Below are 23,000 nucleotides of genomic sequence, written 5' to 3'. Positions count from 1 at the left end.
ACCTGAAAGATGTCTGTCTTTAAACTTTGTGTTCACATTGCTTTTACTCAGAAACTGCTACATCAGTTTTTAACAAATTTCAAGCATTCTTGTTAAAAGCTGTCCGTTTTGTTTGATTACGACACTGAAATTATTTTTGCACTGTCCAAAGAGCCTTTTTTGTCTACAAAAGATTAAGGTCTAAATGTTAGATATTTTACATATTGCAGTTGCCTGTTTCTGACATTTCAGACAGATTTAGTCACAGAGGCCAGTACAGATTTGGCCTTATGGATCTAGTAACTCTAAGGATCTGCTTCTCCAAAATGTTGGAGACCTTGAGACAAGACAGTAGAATTAAAAGTCATTTCAACAAGATATTTTACATGTAACAGTAACTGGTGCTGTTTAGTTCGGGTGCCTGCTGCCGCAGGTGTTGGCGTTTTTATGCCCCCCTTCGAAGAAGGAGGGGTATATTGTTTTGCAGATGTTGGTCGGTCAGTGGGTATGTAGACCAATTGGATTCCGGATGATAACTAAAGAATGCTTGAGCCTAGGATCATGAAAGTTCATACGGAAGTTGGTCATGACCAGTAGATGACCCCTATTGATTTTGAGGTCAGTTGGTCAAAGGTCAAGGTCACAGTGACCTGGAACAATTGAACTGTTTCTGGATGATATCTGAAGAACGCTTGGGCCTAGGATCATGAAAGTTGATAGGGAGTTTGATCATGACCAGCAGATGACCCCTGTTGATTTTGAGGCCAGTAGGTCAAAGGTCAAGGTCACAGTGACCCGGAACAGTTAAATGGTTTCCGGATGATAACTGAAGAACGCTTGGGTCTAGGATCATGAAAGTTGATACGGAGGTCGACCATGACCAGTAGATGACCCCTAGTGATTTTGAGGTCAGTATGTCAAAGGTCAAGGTCACAACGACCCTGAACAGTTAAACGATTTTCGGACAGCTACTCAAGAATGCTTGGGTCTAGGATCATGAAATTTGATAGGGAGGTTGGTCATGACCAGCAGATGACGCCTTAAGATTTTAATGTCAGTAGGTCAAAGGTCAAGGTCACTGGAACAGTTAAACATTTTCAAGATGATAACTCAAGAACACTTGGGCCTGGAATCATAAAACTTGATAGGGAGGACCAGCAGATGACCCCTATTGATTTTGAGGTCAGTAAGTTAAAGGTCAATGTCAAAGTGAGCCAAAACAGTTAAACCTTTTCAGGATGATAACTTGAGAATGCTTGGACTTAGGATCAGGAAACTTAATAGGGAGGTTGATCATGACCAGCAGATGACCCCTATTCATTTTGAGGTCAGTAGGTCAAAGGTCAAGGTCACAGCGACCCAGAATAGTAGAACTTTTGTGTACAGTGAACAAATAATTTCTGTTCCTTTTGAAATTACTGAATACATCAAGGGGGGCATTTCGTGTTCTACAAGCTCTTGTTCATACAAAGTCGATGATTTCCTGCTGTGACGGTAGATGTGTCCAGTTGTGTCTCAGCATATATTAGAATGAATCCTTGAACAGGTCATCAATGTTGGGAGTGGGGTTGTATTTTACTATATAACAGTTCTTGATTATGTATGTTTACATTCCTTTTTACTTGTTCTGGGTGTCTCTTAATAGAATAATATATTGTGTTGATGTCTTTGTAGTGTTATACTGTTTATATACTTTCTGTAGATATGTTTTACTTTGTTAGATATTATGTTAATATCAAAATATGTGATTGTAGCCTTACGGCATTTGGCAGTTAATTTTACAGTTTTTGCCAAACCTATTGTACATGACCCAAATGAGGTATCCAGCTGTTTTTAGGTTCAGTAAATCGTTATAAGTTGTAAATTTGTTCAGACAAAAAAAATATTAAAAATTCTAAATAGGGTAATGTAATGATTAAGATAATTATGTAATATTTGGAATTTTCTTTGTTATTTTTCAGTTCAACTTCTGGAGTTTAAAATCCAGCAAGAAAAGGTTTTACAAGAGGATCTGCGCACAAGTCTTGATACCGAGCGTAACAGGAGTGGCGAACTCTCTGGCTTACTGAACCAAGAGAAAACTAGTAACCTTGACCTACAGACATCAGTCTCGGCCCTACAGACGCAGGTTTCCAGGCTGCGGGAGAATTTAGAGAGAGAACAGAGCAGATATGTCTCTGTCACGTAAGTTACCTAACTTTATTTGTTTTGTATTTAAGAGTGGTGCCCATTAGTTACTTTTTATGCCCCCGAAGGGAGGCATATAGTTTTTGAACCGTCTGTCGGTCTGTCAGTCTGTCAGTCTGTCCGCATTTTTCGTGTCCGGTCCATATCTTTGTCATCGATGGATGGATTTTCAAATAACTTGGCATGAATGTGTACCACAGTAAGACGACGTGTCGCGCGCAAGACCCAGGTCCGTAGCTCAAAGGTCAAGGTCACACTTAGACATTAAAGGAGTGTGCATTGATGGGCGTGTCCGGTCCATATCTTTGTCATCGATGGATGGATTTTCAAATAACTTGGCATGAATGTGTACCACAGTAAGACGACATGTCGCGCGCAAGACCCAGGTCCGTAGCTCAAAGGTCAAGGTCACACTTAGACATTAAAGGATAGTGCATTGATGGGCGTGTCCGGTCCATATCTTTGTCATCGATGGATGGATTTTCAAATAACTTGGCATGAATGTGTACCACAGTAAGACGACGTGTCGCGCGCAAGACCCAGGTCCGTAGCTCAAAGGTCAAGGTCACACTTAGACATTAAAGGATAGTGCATTGATGGGTGTGTCCGGTCCATATCTTTGTCAACCATGGATGGATTTTCAAATAACTTGGCATGAATGTGTACCACAGTAAGACGACGTGTCGCGCGCAAGACCCAGGTCCGTAGCTCAAAGGTCAAGGTCACACTTAGACGTTAAAGGTCATTTTTCATGATAGTGCATTGATGGGCGTGTCCGGTCCATATCTTTGTCATTCATGCATGGATTTTAAAATAACTGCGCATGAATGTGTGGCACAGTAAGACGACGTGTCGCGCGCAAGACCCAGCTCCGTAGGTCAAAGGTCCTAAACTCTAACATCGGCCATAACTACTCATTCAAAGTGCCATCGGGGGCATATGTCATCCTATGGAGACAGCTCTTGTTTGTTATAGAAAGGTATAGTTTTTAGGAGCGTTAAAACATATAGATAAAAAGTTAGAGTATAAAGGTGCTTATTAATTGATTTTAATGTAACAATTTTGTTCTTGTTTTCCCCTGTTTTTCAAGCACTGGTTCATTAAGAAGAAAGAGAGTTCATAAAAAAATCACTTATAATTTGTTTATTTTAGTTTTACTAGGAAGGAAAACTTTCTTTATACCACATGTGTCTGTGCTGAAAATCCACAAAATATATTTTTGTCTTGCAGTCCTAGAATTTACTTTATAAAAACAAAATGTCAACAAAAAAGATGTGTTTTCTTTCTTGCACAGCCAATTTTGCAATCTATTTAATTACTCTAAATTATAAAATAGTACTTTCTTTTCTTTTCTTTATTTTATGTGTTTCCCAATACTGACATTGAAACATTTACACTAAAGTAATAACAGAGGCAAGCAGTCATGAATTAATAATGTAATACTGTAATAAAAGTACTCCTCAAAGTTATCACTGGACATCTGGAAAGGAAATAAAATTCATTGGTACCATAATCATTCAAATTACATTGATCTTGTATCAACTGTAGATACCCAATTATTTTATTTCAGAGAAACTTTAAATGTAACTTTTGAAAAGTCAGTGTTAATTTTGAGGCAAATTAATGTCTGGGTACATTTTTGTAGAGAAAGTGAATATCTGTGTAATTTTAGATAGAGTGTTAACAGCTATATTGTTTAGAGAAAGCAATGTCATTCTTCAAGGATTTAAGGAAAGTTAAAAGGCTTTTCAGGTTATTCTATTTTCTAGATAAGGCACATTAGAAAGTAATTTTATACATCTTGATGACATCATTATAAACATAGAATAAAGAATGAAAATTAGGTTTGGGGAAGAAATTCAAATAGTGTTTAATTTAGCAGCAGTGCTGATAAGTAAGATGATGGTTTTTGGGACTATTTTTCACCTAGTGTAATAATATAGTCAATGGTATTGATGGTGTTTCTGTTTGTTTGCTTATTTCACAAAAATAGATTGATGTGGAACTCTCTAGTGTAAGTGATTGATTGATGAGTGATTGATGAACGATGAATATTGTGTTTTCGCACATCTACATGCAGCTTGTTATGTTATATGTTGTACATTTTATATGTGTAGAAGTTGCTGTACATGTACACTGCTTGGTTTGGTTGGTGAAGGGATACATATTTTCTATGACATGATTCATATATGACTGTTGATTTTCATTCTGGTAACTGGGCTTTACATAAAGTACATTGTTTACCAGTAATTGGAGAAAACTGCCTGTACAGTGAGATACTGATTACTCAGGTTTATGTGAAAATGAGCAAAATGCTTGTATTAGCAAGGGTTTGAATTGATCTAAATATAGAAAAAGGTCTGGGATGAATTGCTCAAGAGAGACCTGATGCAGCAGCCACCGATGCTTGAGTCAGTCAGTGATGTTTCACTGTATAACAGTTATATCAAATATCTATACCATATTTTATGAGCTGTCCCTAAATGCTGCTAGAGCCATCTAGTGTGGCACTTGAATGCTAGATCAGTTATCTGTTAATTAAATGGAAGCAGTTCAGTAGTTCAGTAAAATCTCTTATCAGTCCAGCAAAGTGTATGTGAGGAGTTTTTGCCCAATTATGGTATAATGTCTTCAGTTACATTTATCATTCAGTTCATTATATCATCACACTTTTTTCACATTATCTCTTAAGCAGAATTTGTTGACACATATCACAAAGTGCATATCATCAGAATATGATCTGTTATGTATTGAAAGCTTTTTAGAAGTTCATTATTTGAGGGTATTGATATATCAACAACTACTGGTAATTTGGGCAATGGGTCAAAAACAATTATTTAAACTATACGTAATTTAAACGTGAGCAAAATGTTGTGATTTACAAGATTTTTTATTAATATATAATTAATAAACAAGTTGTAGATAAATCTGCCGTTATGACAAATAAAAACTAGCTTAACCTTTAGCATGCTAGATAAATTGTCGTCTGCTGGAAATGTCGTCTGCTAAAATTGTAAAGTTCATTCAATTTGCTCCAAAAATGGAATAAATATTGTCAGAGTAGCAAACAGCTTGGAACCTGATCAGACGCCGATTTAATCGGCGTCTGATCTGGTTCCAAGCTGTTTGCAAAGGCTGTCAAATTCGCCTGCAGCAGGCTAAGGGTTAAACAGTTTTAGATGTGATCGCCTTGATTCTTGCTCATCATGGTATGAGTGTGTGTTTTCAAGCCATTTTCAGCAGCACCAGTATTTTGTAAAACATAGTCATTGAATAAATGCAGTCATTCCAAGGCAGTTGACAATTATTTTATTTGTGAAGCTTTCATACCGTAGGTATTATATTCCTGGCCATTAAGGCTTAATTCCATTATAAATTTGCAAGGTGTTTGACATACGTTGAAGATTAAGATTATTGTGGATTTGAGATTAGCATTATCAGCTCAACATCTATACATACTGATTTTGTGCATGCTATATTCAGTCTATATGCATTGTAAGGAAAACTCTGAAATAAATCAAGAGGTCTTCAATTAGTTACGGGTGTTTAGTTGGATCACTAGTCGCTCACTGCTGTGTGTAATTTTTTCCAACCGACTTGCAGAAGGCTGATGGCTCTATGCAGGTGCTCATCAGAGCCCGAGATGCACCTAGGGGCACTTTGTCCTTTCCACCAGCTGGAGAGCTGCCATACGACCTTAAATTTTGTGAATAGAAAATAAATTTTTAAAAATTGCCGAATTATACAGCATGTTTCATATATGGTAGCAAACATTTTGAAATGGTTTAGATTATTAGGTTACTGTATAGAATGTTGATAAAGAGCAAGAATTCCTATTTTATCAAAAGTAATCATTTTGAAGATTGTCACATCTATTTAAGGTATGTGAGGGTATTGTTGAATTAAAACAATGCAATAATTCCACATACTGACAAGCCTTATACAATTGGATTAGATACTGAAATATTGACTTGTCTTACACTTTGACCGTTTTTAACAACTTAATTCCAATGGTATTTTGGCAAGCTGACATGGCTAAGGTTAAATTATAATATCCCTGTTGAAAAGATTATAATAACTTGTTAACAATAACTAAGTACTTTGAGATTTTGTTGTAATTGGCAACTGGGATTTGGCACAGATTTTCAGTTCTCACACTTTTTGTTTTAGAGTATTTTATATTGAATAAATGATTAATAAACAGTATTTTTAAGTCTTTTGTGAAAATTTGAAGTTACTATAATGAAACCAGGAACTACATAATATATTTCCTGCTTTAGATGACATAATTTTGAAACAAAAGACAAATATTTTAAATAAAAATTAAATAGAATAGAGCTCTAGTAAAAAAGGAAATGAAGTAATTCTTCTCTGGATGAAACATAATAGGACTGGTAACTTCGGAACAGTGAAGTGTTTTATACCAGTTGTTGTTGGAACAGGAAAGTACAAAAGAAACAGTTCTTGTTTAGAGATCTTTTAATCACCTTCAGTATAAATTATTCATAAAAATAGTTAAATGAAAGCAGCAACTGATTAAAGGAATGGATGTTTTACACTACATGTTAAGATGCCTTGAACTGGAGTTTGTGAGGAACAGGCAAATTGATGCCTAAGGAAAATTATGCCATATTTAGAGACAGTTGGGTTTCATCAACATCTTAGTGACAGTGTTGATTTAGTTTATGAAAATTATGGCAGTACTGACAATGCAGTTGAAATGAGTTGAAACAAATTTGATTTTAATGAAAATGGAACTTGCCAAGTTGTTTTGTGATGACATTTAAGAAATATCAGAGTTAAGAACAATTAATTTAAAAGAAAACAGTAACTTTCTATAAGAAAAAAGATAATACTTTGTTCTGCTTAAAGTATGTTAGAAAATTATTGCCATGGAGGTTTCTATGCTTGGAAAATGTGAAAAGTGTGACTATATTAATTGTATATGTAAAGATGGGGAAAATGAAAAAGAAGTTGAAAATGGACACATAAATGGGGAGATTAATGGGGAAAACTCATCTGAGGGTGAACCCCAGGATGCGTCTGAAATATATTTCTCATGTACGGCAAATATATATGAGGGAAAGTGTAGGCTGCTACAGTTTCAGAATGCAGTGGAAAGGTATAGGGCATGCAAAAGTGTTGAAGTTTTGTTTGTAAAATGTTTATGCTTTACTTGAAAATACCATTCCTTTTGGTTTTTAGACTCATCTTTTATTCTGAATAGATAATTTGTTATAATGAATCCTATAGAAATACAAGCTGTTTAACAAAAACCTGCAAAGACTTCTGTTGATGTTTATTAAGAAGCACATTTTGGGAACAGTTTTCTGCTTCCTGACTAAGTCAGTGAATTGCAGCAGACTTTAAAAGAAAGGAAGTCACAGAAATGTACTTATGTACTAGTAGTCTAACTTTCTTTGATTTTGTAGCATTTTGTTTAGTATTTAAATATGAATATTTTTTTTACAATTACAGGAATGCATTGGAAGAAGAAAAGTCAAAATCACTCAACCTGTCGGACTTACTGGAATCTGAAAGGGAAACATTATGGCGCGTGCAGGCCGAGTTGGAGACGCTTAAACAGCAGCAGGCATACACAGATCCTAGAGCCGTCGAGGTATTACTCTCTGTTTTATAAGGCATCTTTTAACATCAAAAACTTCTGCAATTGGAAAAATATAATGAATCCCCTTGAAATAACAAAATTCTGAGCATGAATCAAAATTAATGTTTTCAAAATTGCTTTGATATCTACAGATACATGTTAATATAATGTAAAATTTAGTATTTTGAATGCATTAGGAATGAGAATTGGAATTCATTAGAAAGTAAAACTCATGTACTATTATGGGAAATCTCTGGAATATCCTCACCTCTCTGTGTTGCAAAAAAAGAAGGTTAATTAGAAAAAAATGTTATATGATAATCATCCAATTAGTGTGTTCCTTGGGTGTATTGTAATTATATACATTAATATTATTAACTTTTATGATATTGATTTTTATCCCTGTTGCAGCAAATACAGACTGAGCTTAACATGGAAAGAGATCGTCGTTGTCAGGCAGACAGTCAGCATGGAATTGACATGGTTACTATGGAAAATCTGCGACAGGAAGTAGAGATGGGCAAACGTCATCAACATGCAGTGGAGACAGAACTTGGAGCTAAAGTCTCACAACTGCAGAGGACCATAGATATGGAGAGGCAGAAACATACAGAGATAAACAGGTTTGTTAGACAGAATCTTAGTACTAATGAATCTACTTACTGTAAAGTTAGAAATGTTGGTGAAGGCAATATTTTACTTTCTTCCAAATATTGACTTCTTCACTACTATTATTGTTGGAGTCTCAGCAGTATGATTAATTAATGATATTGCAACTGAGTAATTGTCGAAAAATGTCCTCATTCGCTGCCTTGCAAAGCACGAAATTATTTCTAGGTTTACAGTGCTTGTTTATAATCAATAGTTTCGCACAAATGAGAATACAGGTTGTGGTAATCAAATTCATTCAAAGAATCCTGGTGGTCCATCAGGCTTTTCTTACTTAATGAATTGAAAAGGGAGAGAATAAAACAGCTCCATCAGCTGACAGATTTATAAAAGAAAAATTGTAGCATGTTAACCTCGCATAGAAGTTACTTGCACTTGTTTGAATGGCTTAGAATTTTGCACAAAAGAGGGAGTAAATGTGAGAGTACAAGTCCTGTATTTATCTTTTCGTATAGAGCTTTAGAAAGAGAACGATCACTGTCTGCTCATCTGCAACAAAGTTTGGAAGCTGAGAAATCCAACTCTGAGAGGAGTACTAATCAAGATCAGACCATGTTAGAAGATCTTCACATGCAACTGGAAACTGAGAGAGCCAATCTTGATGACTTGAATCGTGCTCTTCAACGAGAACAGAAGGCAAGAGAAGAAGCAGAGTCAGAGAAAAACTTGGTGAAAGATCATCTGAATCAGGAAAGAGCTTTGAATGAAGAATTTAAACATGATGTAGATAAACTACAGGTAAGGAATTGTCTGCAGCAATTAAATAAATGAATGAAGAACTTTAAAATATTTGTTTTGGATGCAGACAAAGTCCTGGTAAGAAATGACAACTATGATAAGTTGTAAGAATTGTATTGAGAAATATGCATGAGTTCTACTGTGGAGATATTATTTGACTTTGGGTGCCCATAAAAATTCTGAATATTTTTGATGCAAAGCACATAATCATTTTATTACATGCACATCTACACTTACAAATGAATTTGTTCATAAACAAAAATAATATTGAAAGTAGTTCTTTTATTTTTGTGCACATAAATACATTTTCAAATAACAGATAAAACCTACACCATAATAATACAATAAGTCAATACTTTGATCCCTAAATCCAAGGCTAAGATCATAATTCCAGATCAATGATTTTTTCTTTCATTTTTGTTGTCTGGTCTATAACTTTTATATGCATAGAAGAATATTCAAATCGCTTAGTACAAACTTTCACTACAACAAAACTTAGTAATATTTAGTCATTTAAAAGTGAAATAAACATGGACTGTAATTTCTTTTCAAGTCTATCACCCAGTATACATGTTTTGTTGTCAGATAAGTGTTACAAGACTCACTTCTGTGTTCTAACATCACATAGCCGGGACATCCTTGTCCTATGGACACATTCTTAGTCTGTGTTTCTGAACCGTAGATAATTTTAGTATTTTGCAATTTGAGCAATCACTGTTTATACAGTATTTAAAGTACATTTGTATAAAAATACTTTCTGTTCCAGTTTGAACGTCTTGAAGCTGTGAACAAGCTGCAGAAGGAACGAGAACTGGTGTCTCGTCTCAAAGCGGAACGCGATCAGGTGAATGAAGATCTACGTAAGGTGAAATCTCTCGAGATTCAGCGAGATCATGATCGTGAAGCAGAGAGGCTGGCCAGCAAGAAGTCAGTGAGAGAGGCAGATAGAGAGAAGGAAGAATACAGAATGAAACTGGTTAGTTTATGAGTGTATTTCTTTCCACCTTTTAAGAAATTTTTAGTTCTTCTATCTCCCCAAAATTTATGAGAGACATACTGATTTTGGTCTTGGTGTTTGTATAATAGAAGTTATTTCTGTTCATAACTCCTGGAAAGGCCACAATGAGAAAATATTTAAAAGAAGTAGGATAGGGAGACATGTGCTTGTTTTAAAAGCAGTCAGTAGTTGCCCTTTCTTTGTCCTTCACTTTGATATATTTAACCTACTTTTCATGCATGTATAAATTAAAATTATTTGTACCACTCTGAAAGAAAGCATGACATTAATGAGCATGTTTGTTGAGGAGGAAAAACTTTGTGCAGTTTTTGATCAGTTAGAATGTTAACAAAATTAGACTGTGCTATGGCTATAATAAAAGTGATGTTACTCTGTGAACAACATCAAAAGGTAAGTTGCCAACATCAGAATATAATGCCAGCATTCTTCTGTCATTTTCTGTGAAGATCCTTTCAACATAATGTAGAATATACTTTGCATGATCTATGCGTAGTAACAGAAACCTACTTCAGTATGTATGTGATAGATCAGAAATTGTCTTGTCTTGAACCCAGTAATTGTGTCAGTTTTATCCTTATACTTGCCTATATACTTGTACTAACATGTCTGTATAACTAATTCCTTAGCATGAACAGGAGTTAGAGACCCAACGTCTCACCCAGAAAGTCTGTGGCCTTGAAGACCAGTTGGCAGAGAGCCAAGAAAATGAGTTAAAGGCAATTAGAGAATTGGAACAATTGAGAATAGAAACAACACATGCTGTGGCAGATGAGAAGATGGTATATTCAAATAAATGTTATAAATCTCAATTTTAAGGTAGTTCTGCACGTTTGGAAAACTGGAAGCTGTGGGATTATGTCATTCTATATGCCTGTCTGAAAGACAGGACAATTATGGAAACGCCCTTGGCGGGTGGGCGGCATTTACAAACTTTGTCTGGAGCATTTCTTCTTCATGCATAGAGAGATTTTGATGTCACTTGGCACAAATGTTTATCATCAGGAGACAGTGTCATGCATAAGAACAGGTCTCTAGGACTAAGGTCAAGGTCACACTTACAGGTCAAAGGTCAGATTCAAGAATGATGGCACAAATCTTCACTACCATGAGATTGAGTGTCATGCGCAAGAACCAGGTCCCTAGATCTAACGTCAAGTTCACACTTAGAGGTCAAAGGTCAGATACAAGAATGACAACAAGCTCTCGATGGGCGTATTTTGTGACTATGGCACCCTTGTTCCAGATAATTGAGAACAAAGCTTGGATCTGGCGTATGGAAACGCTTTTCATTCCATAAACATATGGTAACCCTTGAGTTGATTGATAAAACAAATGGTGTAACTATTTTTCTGAACATTAAATATAGTTATAAAAATGTCAACACTTACAATAGATATAAAATAATTCCTAACTTGTCATAAAATTCAGCTTGAAGCTTCCGCAGATCTAATTAATCATGGGCAGTTACCTTAAAAATAAGCAGGCAGATCATTTTATTTTATTTGACTATAATTATGATAGAAAATTGGTCAATTTGCATGTGTGAGAAGCTTTTTAATAACATTAGTGAAAATGTTATTAAAATTGTGATACTCTCTAGATTCACATTGTGAAAACTTGATTGAGGTCCATATTTTTTAAGCAGGTCTGGCAAAAAACTTCAGGCACATGATCTTTTTTTACTAAGTATATCCTGAGGTTTAAATAAAAAAAAGATAACCGTATTAAAAAAACATTGATCTAAACATGTTGAACTACCTTAATTAAGTCATAAGAGAGTTCTTCTCTAAGATTTCAGAAGATTTCTGGAAACAGTGTTTATAACACATAAACATATTAAGTTCTTTCTCATTTCTGTTTTATATATCTCGTAACAAAAATAGATTTCATAACACAAACATGCTTTATATAGTTTTATTCTTTTAATTCATCATGTAATTACCTCCCTTTATAGGCATCAGCACAGACTTCTCCAAGACCCGACTTTAGTGATGGTATGTCACAAGATTATGAGAATGGTGGGCGTGAGAGTTGGCATGTATACAGGTCACAGCTAGAGAGTATGTGTCAGAGTCTACATTATCTCGTCCTGAGATGTAGAGAACAGCTTAACAAGGCTTCTCATAGGTATGTCTTGTGTCTGTAAATATCATCTTTGTTTCTCAGATTTGCTTAAAAAAAACAACAGGTGGAGGAAAAAAGATACATAAAAATATATAACTCTCACAATGTTTCATTAACAAAAATTGAAAAGTTTTATGTAGAAATTGTGGATAAAATATGTGAAGCAAACATGATATAAAATTTCTGTATAATCACAATAGTCAGAACTTGTGAAAATTCTGTTAAATACATTTATTCTTTGAAATATGTTGTCAGTCTGTTTGAAAATTTCTGCAGATTTATTTTTTAAGAAAATTTAGTTGGAGGAATCTCAAGGAACTTTGGCCAAATAATGTTACTCAAATGTCAAGAAACGTATTGCATATTTATTTACGTACATTCCCTGTTTGTGACTGGAAATACATAAAATCTTGAAACATGTTTTTTTAGCTCACCTGTCACATAGTGACAAGGTGAGCTTTTGTGATCACGCAGCGTCCGTCGTCCGTAAACTTTTGCTTGTGACCACTCTAGAGGTCAAATTTTTCGTGGGATCTTTATGAAAGTTGGTAAGAATGTTCATCTTGATGGTATCTAGGTCAAGTTCGAAACTGGGTCACGTGCCATCAAAAACTAGGTCAGTAGGTCAAGTAATAGAAAATCCTTGTGACCTCTCTAGAGGCCATATTTTTCAATGGATCTTCATGAAAATTGGTGAGAATGTTCATCTTGATGAAATCTAGGTCAGGTTTGAAATGGGTCAACTGCCATCAAAAACTAGGTCAGTAGGTCTAAAAATAGAAAAACCTTGTGACCTCTCTAGAGGCCATATATTTCACAAGATCTTCATGAAAATTGGTCAGAACATTTACCTTGATGATATCTAGGTCAAGTTCGAAACTGGGTCACGTGCCTTCAAACACTAGGTCAGTAGGTCAAATAATAGAAAAACCTTGTGACCTCTCTAAAGGCCATATTTTTCATTGGATCTGTATGAAAATTGGTCTGAATGTTCATCTTGATGATATCTAGATCGATTTGGAAACTGGGTCACGTGCAGTCAAAAACTAGGTCAGTAGGTCTAAAATTAGAAAAATCTTGTGACCTCTCTAGAGGCCATATATTTCATGAGATCTTCATGAAAATTGGTCAGAATGTTCATCTTGATGATATCTAGGTCAAGTTCGAAAGTGGGTCACGTGCGGTCAAAAACTAGGTCAGTAGATAAAATAATAGAAAAACCTTGTGACCTCTCTAGAGGCCATATTTTTCATGGGATCTGTATGAAAGTTGGTCTGAATGTTCATCTTGATGATATCTAGGTCAATTTCGAAAGTGGGTCACGTGCCATCAAAAACTAGGTCAGTAGGTCAGATAATAGAATAACCTTGTGACCTCTCTAAAGGCCATATTTTTCAAGGGATCTGTATGAAAGTTGGTCGGAATGTTCATCTTGATGATATCTAGGTCAAGTTCGAAAGTGGGTCAGGTGCCATCAAAAACTAGGTCAGTAGGTCAGATAATAGAAAAACCTTGTGACCTCTCTAAAGGCCATATTTTTCAAGGGATCTGTATGAAAGTTGGTCTGAATGTTCATTTTGATGATAATCTAGGTCAAGTTCGAAACAGGGTCATTTTCGGTCAAAAACTAGGTCAGTAGGTCAAAAAATAGAAAAACCTTGTGACCTCTCTAGAGGCCATACTTGTGAATTGATCTCCATAGAAATTAGTCAGAATGTTCATCTTGATGATATCTAGGTCAAGTTCGAAAGTGGGTCACGTGCCTTCAAAAAGTAGGTCAGTAGGTCAAATAATAAAGAAACGTTGTGACCTCTCTAGAGGCCATATTTTTCATGGGATCTGTATGAAAGTTGGTCTGAATGTTTATCCTGATGATATATAGGTCAAGTTTGAAACTGGTTCAACTGTGATCAAAAACTAGGTCAGTAGGTCTTGAAATAGAAAAACCTTGTGACCTCTCTAGAGGCCATACCCTTGAATGATTCTTCATGAAAATTGGTCAGAATGTTCACCTTGATGATATCTAGGTCAAATTTGAAACTGGGTCACGTGCCTGAAAAAACTAGGTCAGTAGGTCAAATAATGAAAAAAACCTTGTGACCTCTCTAGAGACCATACTTTTCATGGGATCTGTATGAAAGTTGGTCTGAATGTTAATCTTGATGATATCTAGGTCAAGTTTGAAACTGGGTCAACTGTGGTCAAAAACTAGGTCAGTAGGTCTAAAATTAGAAAAATCTTTTGACCTCTCTAGAGGCCATATTTTTCAATGAGTCTTCATGAAAATTGATCTGAATGTTCACCTTAATGATATCTAGGTCATTTTGAAACTGGTTCACGTGCGGTAAAAAACTAGGCCAGTAGGTATAAAAATAGAAAAACCTTGTGACCTCTCTACAGGCCATATTTTTCATGAGATCTTCATGAAAATTAGTGAGAATGTTCACCTTGATGATATCTAGATAAAATTCAAAACAGGGTCACGTATCTTCGAAAACTAGGTCAGTAGGTCAAATAATAGAAAAACCTTGTGACCTCTCTAGAGACCATATTTTTCAATTGATCTTCATGAAAATTAGTTAGAATTTTTATCTTGATAATATCTAGGTCAAATTCAAAACTGGGTCACATGAGCTCAAAAACTAGGTCACTATGTCAAATAATAGAAAAAAACGAGGTCATACTCAAAACTGGGTCATGTGGGAAGAGGTGAGCGATTCAGGACCATCATAGTCCTCTTGTAAAATCTGATGGAAAAATCTGTGATACTATAGTTCGAAAAATTGTATGTGCCTATATGTAGTGGCGGAAGACAAGCAGAATTGGCAGATTTCGATGCTCTCCAGAAATCATTACGTGACCTTCTATCTGAGGTTAAACAGCTACAGGAAATGGAGGGAGAATACATGTCACATCCATCTGGTAGTGTCAATGAGAGGATCCTCCGGCAGAACGAGGAACTCACCAACTTTGTGGCAAGGATCAGTGAGGAAAAGACAGAGTTGCGTAACACATTGGCAAGACTGGAGGAGGAAATTTGGCGATACAGACAGATGGATTCCAAATATCAGGTAGGAACTTTGTATTTGGAAAAATAATCTTTTTACTTAATTTTAACAAAAGTATGTTTATCATCTGTCCAAAGTTTCACTTTTCACACTCTGGAGACTTCATTTCCTTAGCCATGTTCATGAAACTTACGTAGAATATACATGACCACACAATAACATGGGGTGCAGTAATTGGCCAGATTGCTCTTGTAACAAAAGAGTAATGGCCCTAACACAACATTGACCAAAACTTGCCTGTTGTGTAATATTAGAATTGAGTGTTTAAATATGATGTTGTTGCTATGATGTTTTTCAAGCACAACATGCAAGTAATGATTTTATCACATAATAAAGTCACACTTTCAGGCTTCTGTAAAAAGAAAAAACAAGTATTTCTTGGAAGCAAAAAAAAAAAAAAAAAAAAAAAAAGAAAAAAATGTTGAATTGCTCTTGTGTTATAAGACTGCTAATGACAAGATGTTTGAACAGTGATCAGTGTTACAACACATATAACAAGAGCTGTCTGTAAGACAGCACGCTCGACTTTAACCAAAACATTCCGAGTTAAAAAGGGGCATAACTCCTTCAAAATTCAATCAGAGTTATTGGGATTGTTTCTAACTAAATAACTATCTTAAGTTTCAAGTCAGTAGCTTTGATAGTTAACAGAGATATTTGACTTTAGCAAAAAACTTAACCAGCGGCGAAGTCGGCACCAACACCGACGCTGGAGCGAGTGCAATAGCTCTACTTTTTCTTCAAAAAATTGAGCTAATGATGTAACAACTTGTAACTACAGTGAATCACTAAATGCTAGAGGTCACAAGGGGATTAGCAAAATGCTGTAGTTATCCAGGGTTCCATGACATAATCACATAGAAAATAGAAGGAAATAGAATAGTTCAAATGTGCCAATGTGCTTAAGCCACAATGCTCGAGTGAGGGATTTTTTATTTTTAAAAACTGAGATCTATAGAGATATTTTGATATTTGCAGGAGATGCAGAGAATGTCGAGTGGTACAGATCATCAATTGATTGCTGAGAGATCAGAGTGGGCCAAGGAAAAACTCTCTCTACAGATGGCGCTCAATACTGCTGAAAGGGAAATTGATCTTTTACAAACAGATTTACGTGTTGAGCGAGAGCGGCGAGTAGCAGCTGGAATCACAGAGACCAAGGACAATGACAAAATCAAAATTCAAAGACTTTATGGAAAATATTTACGAGCAGAAAGCTTCAGAAAAGCTTTGATATATCAAAAGAAGTACTTGTTACTGTTGCTGGGAGGTTTCCAGGATACAGAGGAAACTACCCTGGCACTTTTATCACGCATGGGGGCTGTAGACTCTCATAGACATAGCAGTTACAGACGACAGACTAAACCGTTGACAACCTTTAGAGGGGCTGTCCGGGTGGTGATTGCAATACAAAGGTGAGTCTGGATATTAAATGTCCAATTATTGCATCACTCATTTATTAAGCTAATGTTTCATCACTGTTTAAGGATGTAAATATTTATCTGCTGAATATCCATAGGATGAAACATTTCTCAGCTGAAAGCTTGACCCAGTTGATTTAATAAAACAGTCATTTTCTACAGATAAAAGTTGCTTTTGTAATAAATTTGTTTACAATTGTGTTTGTTAGGATGAAGTTTTTAGTGAAGAAATGGAGGAGAGCAACGAGAGTTGGTTCAGAAGTTGTAGGTGGTGCAGTGGATCAGACCAATGGTATGTTAGAGTACTTTACTGTACACTATCATTTCAGTTATAATTATATCGGTAGGAAGTGCATAACAGTGTTTGGTAACTTACCAATACAAACTGTGGTACTACCAATTTTCCTTATGAAACAGAGTCCGTATTGATCTAATCTAACTGCCTTTGAAACTCTCTTTTGTTTACCATATTAACATTATCTTTTTGTTTACCATATTAACATTATCTTTTTGTTTACCATATTTTCTAATTAGAACTAATACCTGTTATATATTTATAGGGTATGTACCACATTCCAATGGCTATTCACCGCCACGTCCTCATACGTCTCCAAGGGTCTCGGCGATACCAGTGAGATCCGCTTCATCCTCCCCAGCACGTTCCATGTCATACCGCCAACCATCACCAACACGTGCCACAGATCATGCCATGTATCTGAGTCCAAGATTTGATGTGGACTCCTACTCTTCATCATCATACACGTCTCCTAGAGTTACGACGACAAGTCACGTTCCGTCTACCCCACCCACCAAAGACTACAGTAGTACAACAAAATATACCTCTCCTTCATCTGGTGCTAGAAGGTAAATACTTATTATGTACACCCTTTTGTTTTGCACAATAATTGATAATACAGTAAAACAATGCTTATTTGAACATCGACTGGCTTACAGAAGGTTGATGGTTCAACCCAGGTCCCCACATGTGATGAAATCATGCACGAAGGGGCACCTGGGGTCTTCCTCCACCAGCAAAAGCTCGAAAGTCAATGTATGGCTATGATTGTGTTGGTGTGACTTTAAAGGTGGTCAATCACATTTAAACAACATTTAATGACATTTTTTACTTTTTGTATCACGTGGTTACAAAAGTACAAGGTAGCTTTTGTAAGATCAGCACGTCGTCGATCCGTCGTGCGTCCGTAAACATTTTGCTTGGACCACCTAGAGGTCACATTTTTCATGGATCTTATGAAAGTTTGGTCAGATTGTTTCAACCTGATGATATCTAGTCAAGTTTCAAACTGGTCACGTGCCATCATATAGTTCAGAGACTATACATAGAAAAAACTTACCGGTGACCCACCGAGGGCCGAGTATATATCACATTTCTTCAAAAAATTGGCAAATGTTAACAACTGAATACAGTGAAGTCAAATCTGAGGTCACAGGGGTTCAAAAACTAGTCCAGGTTATGTTCTAAAAATAGAAAAATGTGTTTACCTCTCTAAGCCAATGTCATGAGATTTTCTTATTTTTAAATGGTTCACCTGAGATGATATGCAGAGTGCAAGATTCGAACTGGTCAGATGTCAAGATGACGAGAGTCATTAGGGCAAAAAGAGAAAAACTTCTCTCGATAGGCCTATTTAATATGCTTAAAGAAAATCGGTCAAATGTTACCTGTGAGGATATCGGTCAGTTCGAAACTGGATCACGGGGGACAAAACTAGTCAAAATCAAAAGATAGGAAAACATTTGACCTAAAGCTCAGAGCCTTTATTATATCAAAGATTTCATGATGTTGCTGGGATTTTCCACGTTAAGAGATACTAGGCATTTTATCACTGGGGCTGTGATCTAAAAACTAGGTTCAGTAGGTCTAAAAAAGGAAACCTTTGAGGCCTGCTCTGAGGTGCGATATTCTCAAGGGGAGTCTGCATATTAAATGTCCAATTATTGAATGTTTATCTAGCAAGTTCGATCACTGGTTACAGGGTAAAATCTTATGCTAATAAATATAGAAAATCCATGCTGAAGTTTCTGAGCCATTATTTTCAATCGATCTACAGAAAGTTGTTGTCAAATTTTTACCATTGTGATTGTTAGATGAAGTTCGAAATAGGGGAACACGGGTTGTACAAAGTGAGGTCAGTGGATCTAAAATGGTAAAAACCTTACTGACCTTCATTCGGGTATATTTATATGAGAAGTCTTCATGTTGAATATTGTCATAATGTGTCACCTTTGTATGAACAGGTCAGTTTTGAACTGGTCAATGTTTGAAAACTATCATTTGTTACCATATTAAAAACCTTTTGTACCTATCTATCTGTACCATATTTTCTCAATGGACTACACTGAAAACTGGTAGAACATTCCTTGGATATCTAGTCAGTTCGTACTGGTCCATGGTTGCGTCATAACTAGGATCCGTTATAGGTCCGAAAAAGCATACAACCTTGAGATAGCCTCTCTAGAGTCCATATTATGTAGGAATCTTCATGATATAATTGGTGAGAATCAGTTCTCACCCATAGATACAGTATACAACAAAATTACCTAGTGTCACGTCCCTATCAAAACTATTGTACATTAGTTCAAATAATTGAATACAGTTAATCTAGGGCCCTTATTTGTCACATGGACTCTTACATGAAAGGTTGTGGTCACCGAATTGTTTATCATGACGAAGACTGGGTCATTCTCCACAAAAAGTCACAGTCAATATAGGTAGAATGTAGAGTCATTAAAGTTCAACACGTCATTTGGGATACGACGATTCAAGACCATCATTCTCTTGTTGTATATTCTGGTAGAGAATTATTTAAGGAACAAAAAGACCAATTACATAGAGTTAGATTCCTATTTGAAATGTATATTTTATTATTTTTATAAAATTTTGTAATTACTCCCCTTTAATATGAAAGTATATAAAAAGCTGGGTATTTCTTTTCATTTCGATACAATGTCTAGTTTTACATTTGCATTTGATAGACATATCAACTATTGAACAATCTGAACCAAAATGCAAGTTTAAAAGCTGTGTGTAGCTTCTGCATTTATTTATTTCCAATCTATCTTGGTTGCGCAACCAAGATAGGCAAAGGGAGGTAATAATAATTTTTCAAACTTGCGTTTCTAATGAATTCCATCTAAATACATAATTTTTAATGCAAATATGTTACAAATATATTACAATATGTCTAATATTTATACATTCCCTTAGGCAAAGTATGTTTATCAAATTTATACTTATGATAAAATAACTCTATCTTGGTTGGGCAACCAGGATAGGAAAATGAAATTTTAAAAATACCTCCAGTGAAAATCTAATTTGTATTAAGTGTTAAGTGAACATAAATGAGTGTAAATGATCAGATGCTAAAGTCTCGAGCAAATCCGTTACATGGCCAAAATCTGATTATCCACCTTTAAACCCAACAAAAAAATGAAATTGAGCCTCGGCTTTAGCACCGTCTGACTGAGTTTGTGTGGCTGCTGCCATTTTTCTTATGTTTTCTTTGTTTGAGTCACTGGAAACCATGGCAAACTTGTGTTCATTTGATAGAACTAATCTTCACACTTATATGCATTCTGTAGCTAATGCTATTTGTTACTTTTCAGTATAGGAATTACAAATATATTTTACTGTAATATTTCAATAAATCACTGTAGAACATGTAACAAAGAAATATATCACCATTTGAATTTCCTTTTCAGAAAAATTTTGACATCAACCAGTATTCCTGCACCAAGGTCCGGTCGTGTGAGATTCACGTCGGATGACAATAAAAATGGTGATCTAGGGGATAGTGATGATTATATACATAGATTAGAAAGTTTGCAGTCTAGGCTAGGAACATTGCAAAATGGTAGGTTACTGCCTACAGAGCGTGCTTATATTTATTTTAAATCTAAAAAGAATATCAAGTTTTATGTGTTGAAAAAATGTAAGTCTCAGAACATTTGGCAATATTGAAATAATGTTTAGTTTTACCACTGTGTGTTTGGAGGAAAACTTATTAATCCCCTACCAGCAGAACACCAGAGGGGACTATAGGAATGCCCTCTCTCTGTCCATCTGTCGGTCTGCAAATCTGAATCCTGCGACAACTCAAAAAGTATTCAAGCCAGGTTCATAAAACTTGGAATGTGAATAGAGGGCAATATGAAGAAATTATGCATGTATATGACTTATGCTTGTAGGTCAAAGGTCAAGGTCACTATTGAAAGTCAAGAAAAAATTGTTTCTGTTCCATAACATTTATATGCATTGATGGATTATCCTAGTGTGACACACAAACATTCCCCATGATGAGACAATGTGTCAATGCATGACCCATGGTTGTTGGTCAAAGGTCAAGGTCACTATTTAAGGTCAAGTAAAATTGTTTTTTTCACTGGGGTGGGACTTCTGTATTGCCATTGCCATACTGGGTCACTTGTTGATTTAAGGTTTTTCCAAACAAACAGATGAATTGTGGTCATTAAAATCTACATTGTAGTAAAAATGTAATCAAACTTGTGATTTTACCATACATTTACCTGGTGAAAACAAACTTTTTAAGTACTTTTTTAATGAGTGTAACAAAATATTAAGGACACTTTTTTAATGAGTGTAACAAAATATTAAGGACACAATGCTTTCTTTTTTATTTTCTAAATGTTTTTAGAACATCAAGATGCTTCAAATCATGGAAAATGTTTGTTCCAAATGGCTAAAACTGCTTGAAGAATTTTAAGTTTTTGCAGGTCAATATAAGGAAAAAATTGAAGTCAAGTTTAATAGAGAATAAGGAATGAGTTTTAAAAATAAAATTAAATTTAGGTATTACTCATATTTTTCCAGGATAGCAAAATTGAAATCAGTGTATGTTTAAATGAAGCCTTGTTTAGCTTTACTTAGTATTGTTTGTTGTTATACATGAGTAAGTATTGAAATTTCAGGTAGAAAACTGCTAAATGTTTCATTTTGAGTAAGATGCTAGTCTATTTTTTCATGTGGTCGTAGATTGATATAGACATTAACATAATTTTTGAAATTAATTCCATTGGTAAGGTACATGTATGAAAGGGCAGTTTGAAGCTTTATATAGATACTGTAGAGTTTAGAGAAAGATTTAATTCAGAAATAATTTTGCTTAATATAGAAAATTACAAATATTCCCAATTTATATGCCTATGTAAGTTTATATAATTAACTAATTATTTGCAATGTATTCACTAATATTTGAAATTACAGACTCCCTGATGCTCAAAATAATTTTAGTTTTTTATTGCATCATTTGAAGCCGTTTGGCTTCTACTGCTTACATCATGTTGTATCGTCTGTGATGTTGGGCCTCTGTGGCAGCATAAAACAAAATGGAAGAATTAATTTATACGTTTATTTAAACTTTTATTTTCTTAATTCCGAAAAGATGATTCTTATTTAAAAAAATATTGAACAAAATATGTTTTTTTACATCTAAAACTCGAGACACTAGAAATGGGTTAATCCAGCAGTGTATAAATGATGTCCAAAATGCTAAAATGGCTGCCTCCCTTGTCAGCAATTTTCTTATATTTCAAATTGCAATATCATTTTTAAAGTTGATCCATTTTTAAGAATTCTTTCAGTGGTTTGAATGTCTTGTTAATGACCTTTATGAAATCAACTTCTTGTCTGGTATTTCTTTCCCTTTAATGCCAAAGAAAACTGAATACCAGTTTGTATCTGTGCTAAATATGCTGAGAGTACCAGTCTGTATCTGTGCTAAATGCACTATGAACTGCTGTCTGGAATTTCAGGGTATTATTTTGAAAGTAGAGTAGTGTATAACAGCTCTTGTTGTGGATCTTTAAACTTACAGTAATAATTAGTGGGATATTTGTTCCAATATATTTGGCTGATGGTTAGTATTTTTATAACGGTTCCTATAAACAATAAATCATACAAGGTTAAAGTAAATTATTTTGGGAAATTTCAGCTGTAAAATGGCTTGGGGGAGAGAGAACATTTTATGTGAGAGAACTTTGTATTTAAGGGTAAATAATGTCACACATGTCTGTTTGCATCTCAAACAATCTTTTGCAAAGACTATGGTATACTTTTGTACTGCTATGTTCTGGATACTATTATAGTATAACTTTACAATCTGTTTAAGCTTATTGTTGGAAATCTTGAGTTATTATAATCAGCTCTT

General features: G+C 35.1%; 1 protein-coding gene across 17 annotated transcripts in view; it reads left to right on the top strand.

The window, feature by feature from the left end:
* Positions 1–23,000, top strand: part of LOC123531196 (uncharacterized) — a 212,904-nt gene that overhangs the window by 188,106 nt on the left and 1,798 nt on the right. For 12 of the 17 annotated variants that reach the window (XM_053518559.1, XM_053518550.1, XM_053518556.1 and 9 more), the window contains 14 exons: positions 1,941–2,163; positions 4,160–4,180; positions 7,645–7,786; positions 8,186–8,397; positions 8,899–9,181; positions 9,948–10,157; positions 10,826–10,978; positions 12,154–12,326; positions 15,127–15,394; positions 16,370–16,806; positions 17,022–17,104; positions 17,373–17,676; positions 20,536–20,687; positions 22,785–22,842. In XM_053518559.1, coding sequence (XP_053374534.1) covers positions 1,941–2,163; positions 4,160–4,180; positions 7,645–7,786; positions 8,186–8,397; positions 8,899–9,181; positions 9,948–10,157; positions 10,826–10,978; positions 12,154–12,326; positions 15,127–15,394; positions 16,370–16,806; positions 17,022–17,104; positions 17,373–17,676; positions 20,536–20,687; positions 22,785–22,840 — 2,717 coding nt within the window. In that variant the 3' untranslated portion in view covers positions 22,841–22,842. Of the gene's footprint in view, positions 1–1,940; positions 2,164–4,159; positions 4,181–7,644; positions 7,787–8,185; positions 8,398–8,898; positions 9,182–9,947; positions 10,158–10,825; positions 10,979–12,153; positions 12,327–15,126; positions 15,395–16,369; positions 16,807–17,021; positions 17,105–17,372; positions 17,677–20,535; positions 20,692–21,766; positions 21,792–22,784; positions 22,843–23,000 lie in introns of all 17 variants that reach the window. The other 5 variants (XM_053518548.1, XM_053518546.1, XM_053518558.1 and 2 more) reach the window with 5 other exon arrangements.

This window comes from Mercenaria mercenaria, chromosome 11 (genome assembly GCF_021730395.1).
Source record: "Mercenaria mercenaria strain notata chromosome 11, MADL_Memer_1, whole genome shotgun sequence".
NCBI lineage: Eukaryota > Metazoa > Mollusca > Bivalvia > Venerida > Veneridae > Mercenaria > Mercenaria mercenaria.
Note: the sequence above shows the minus strand (reverse complement) of the source record. Positions and strands in the feature narration are given on the sequence as shown.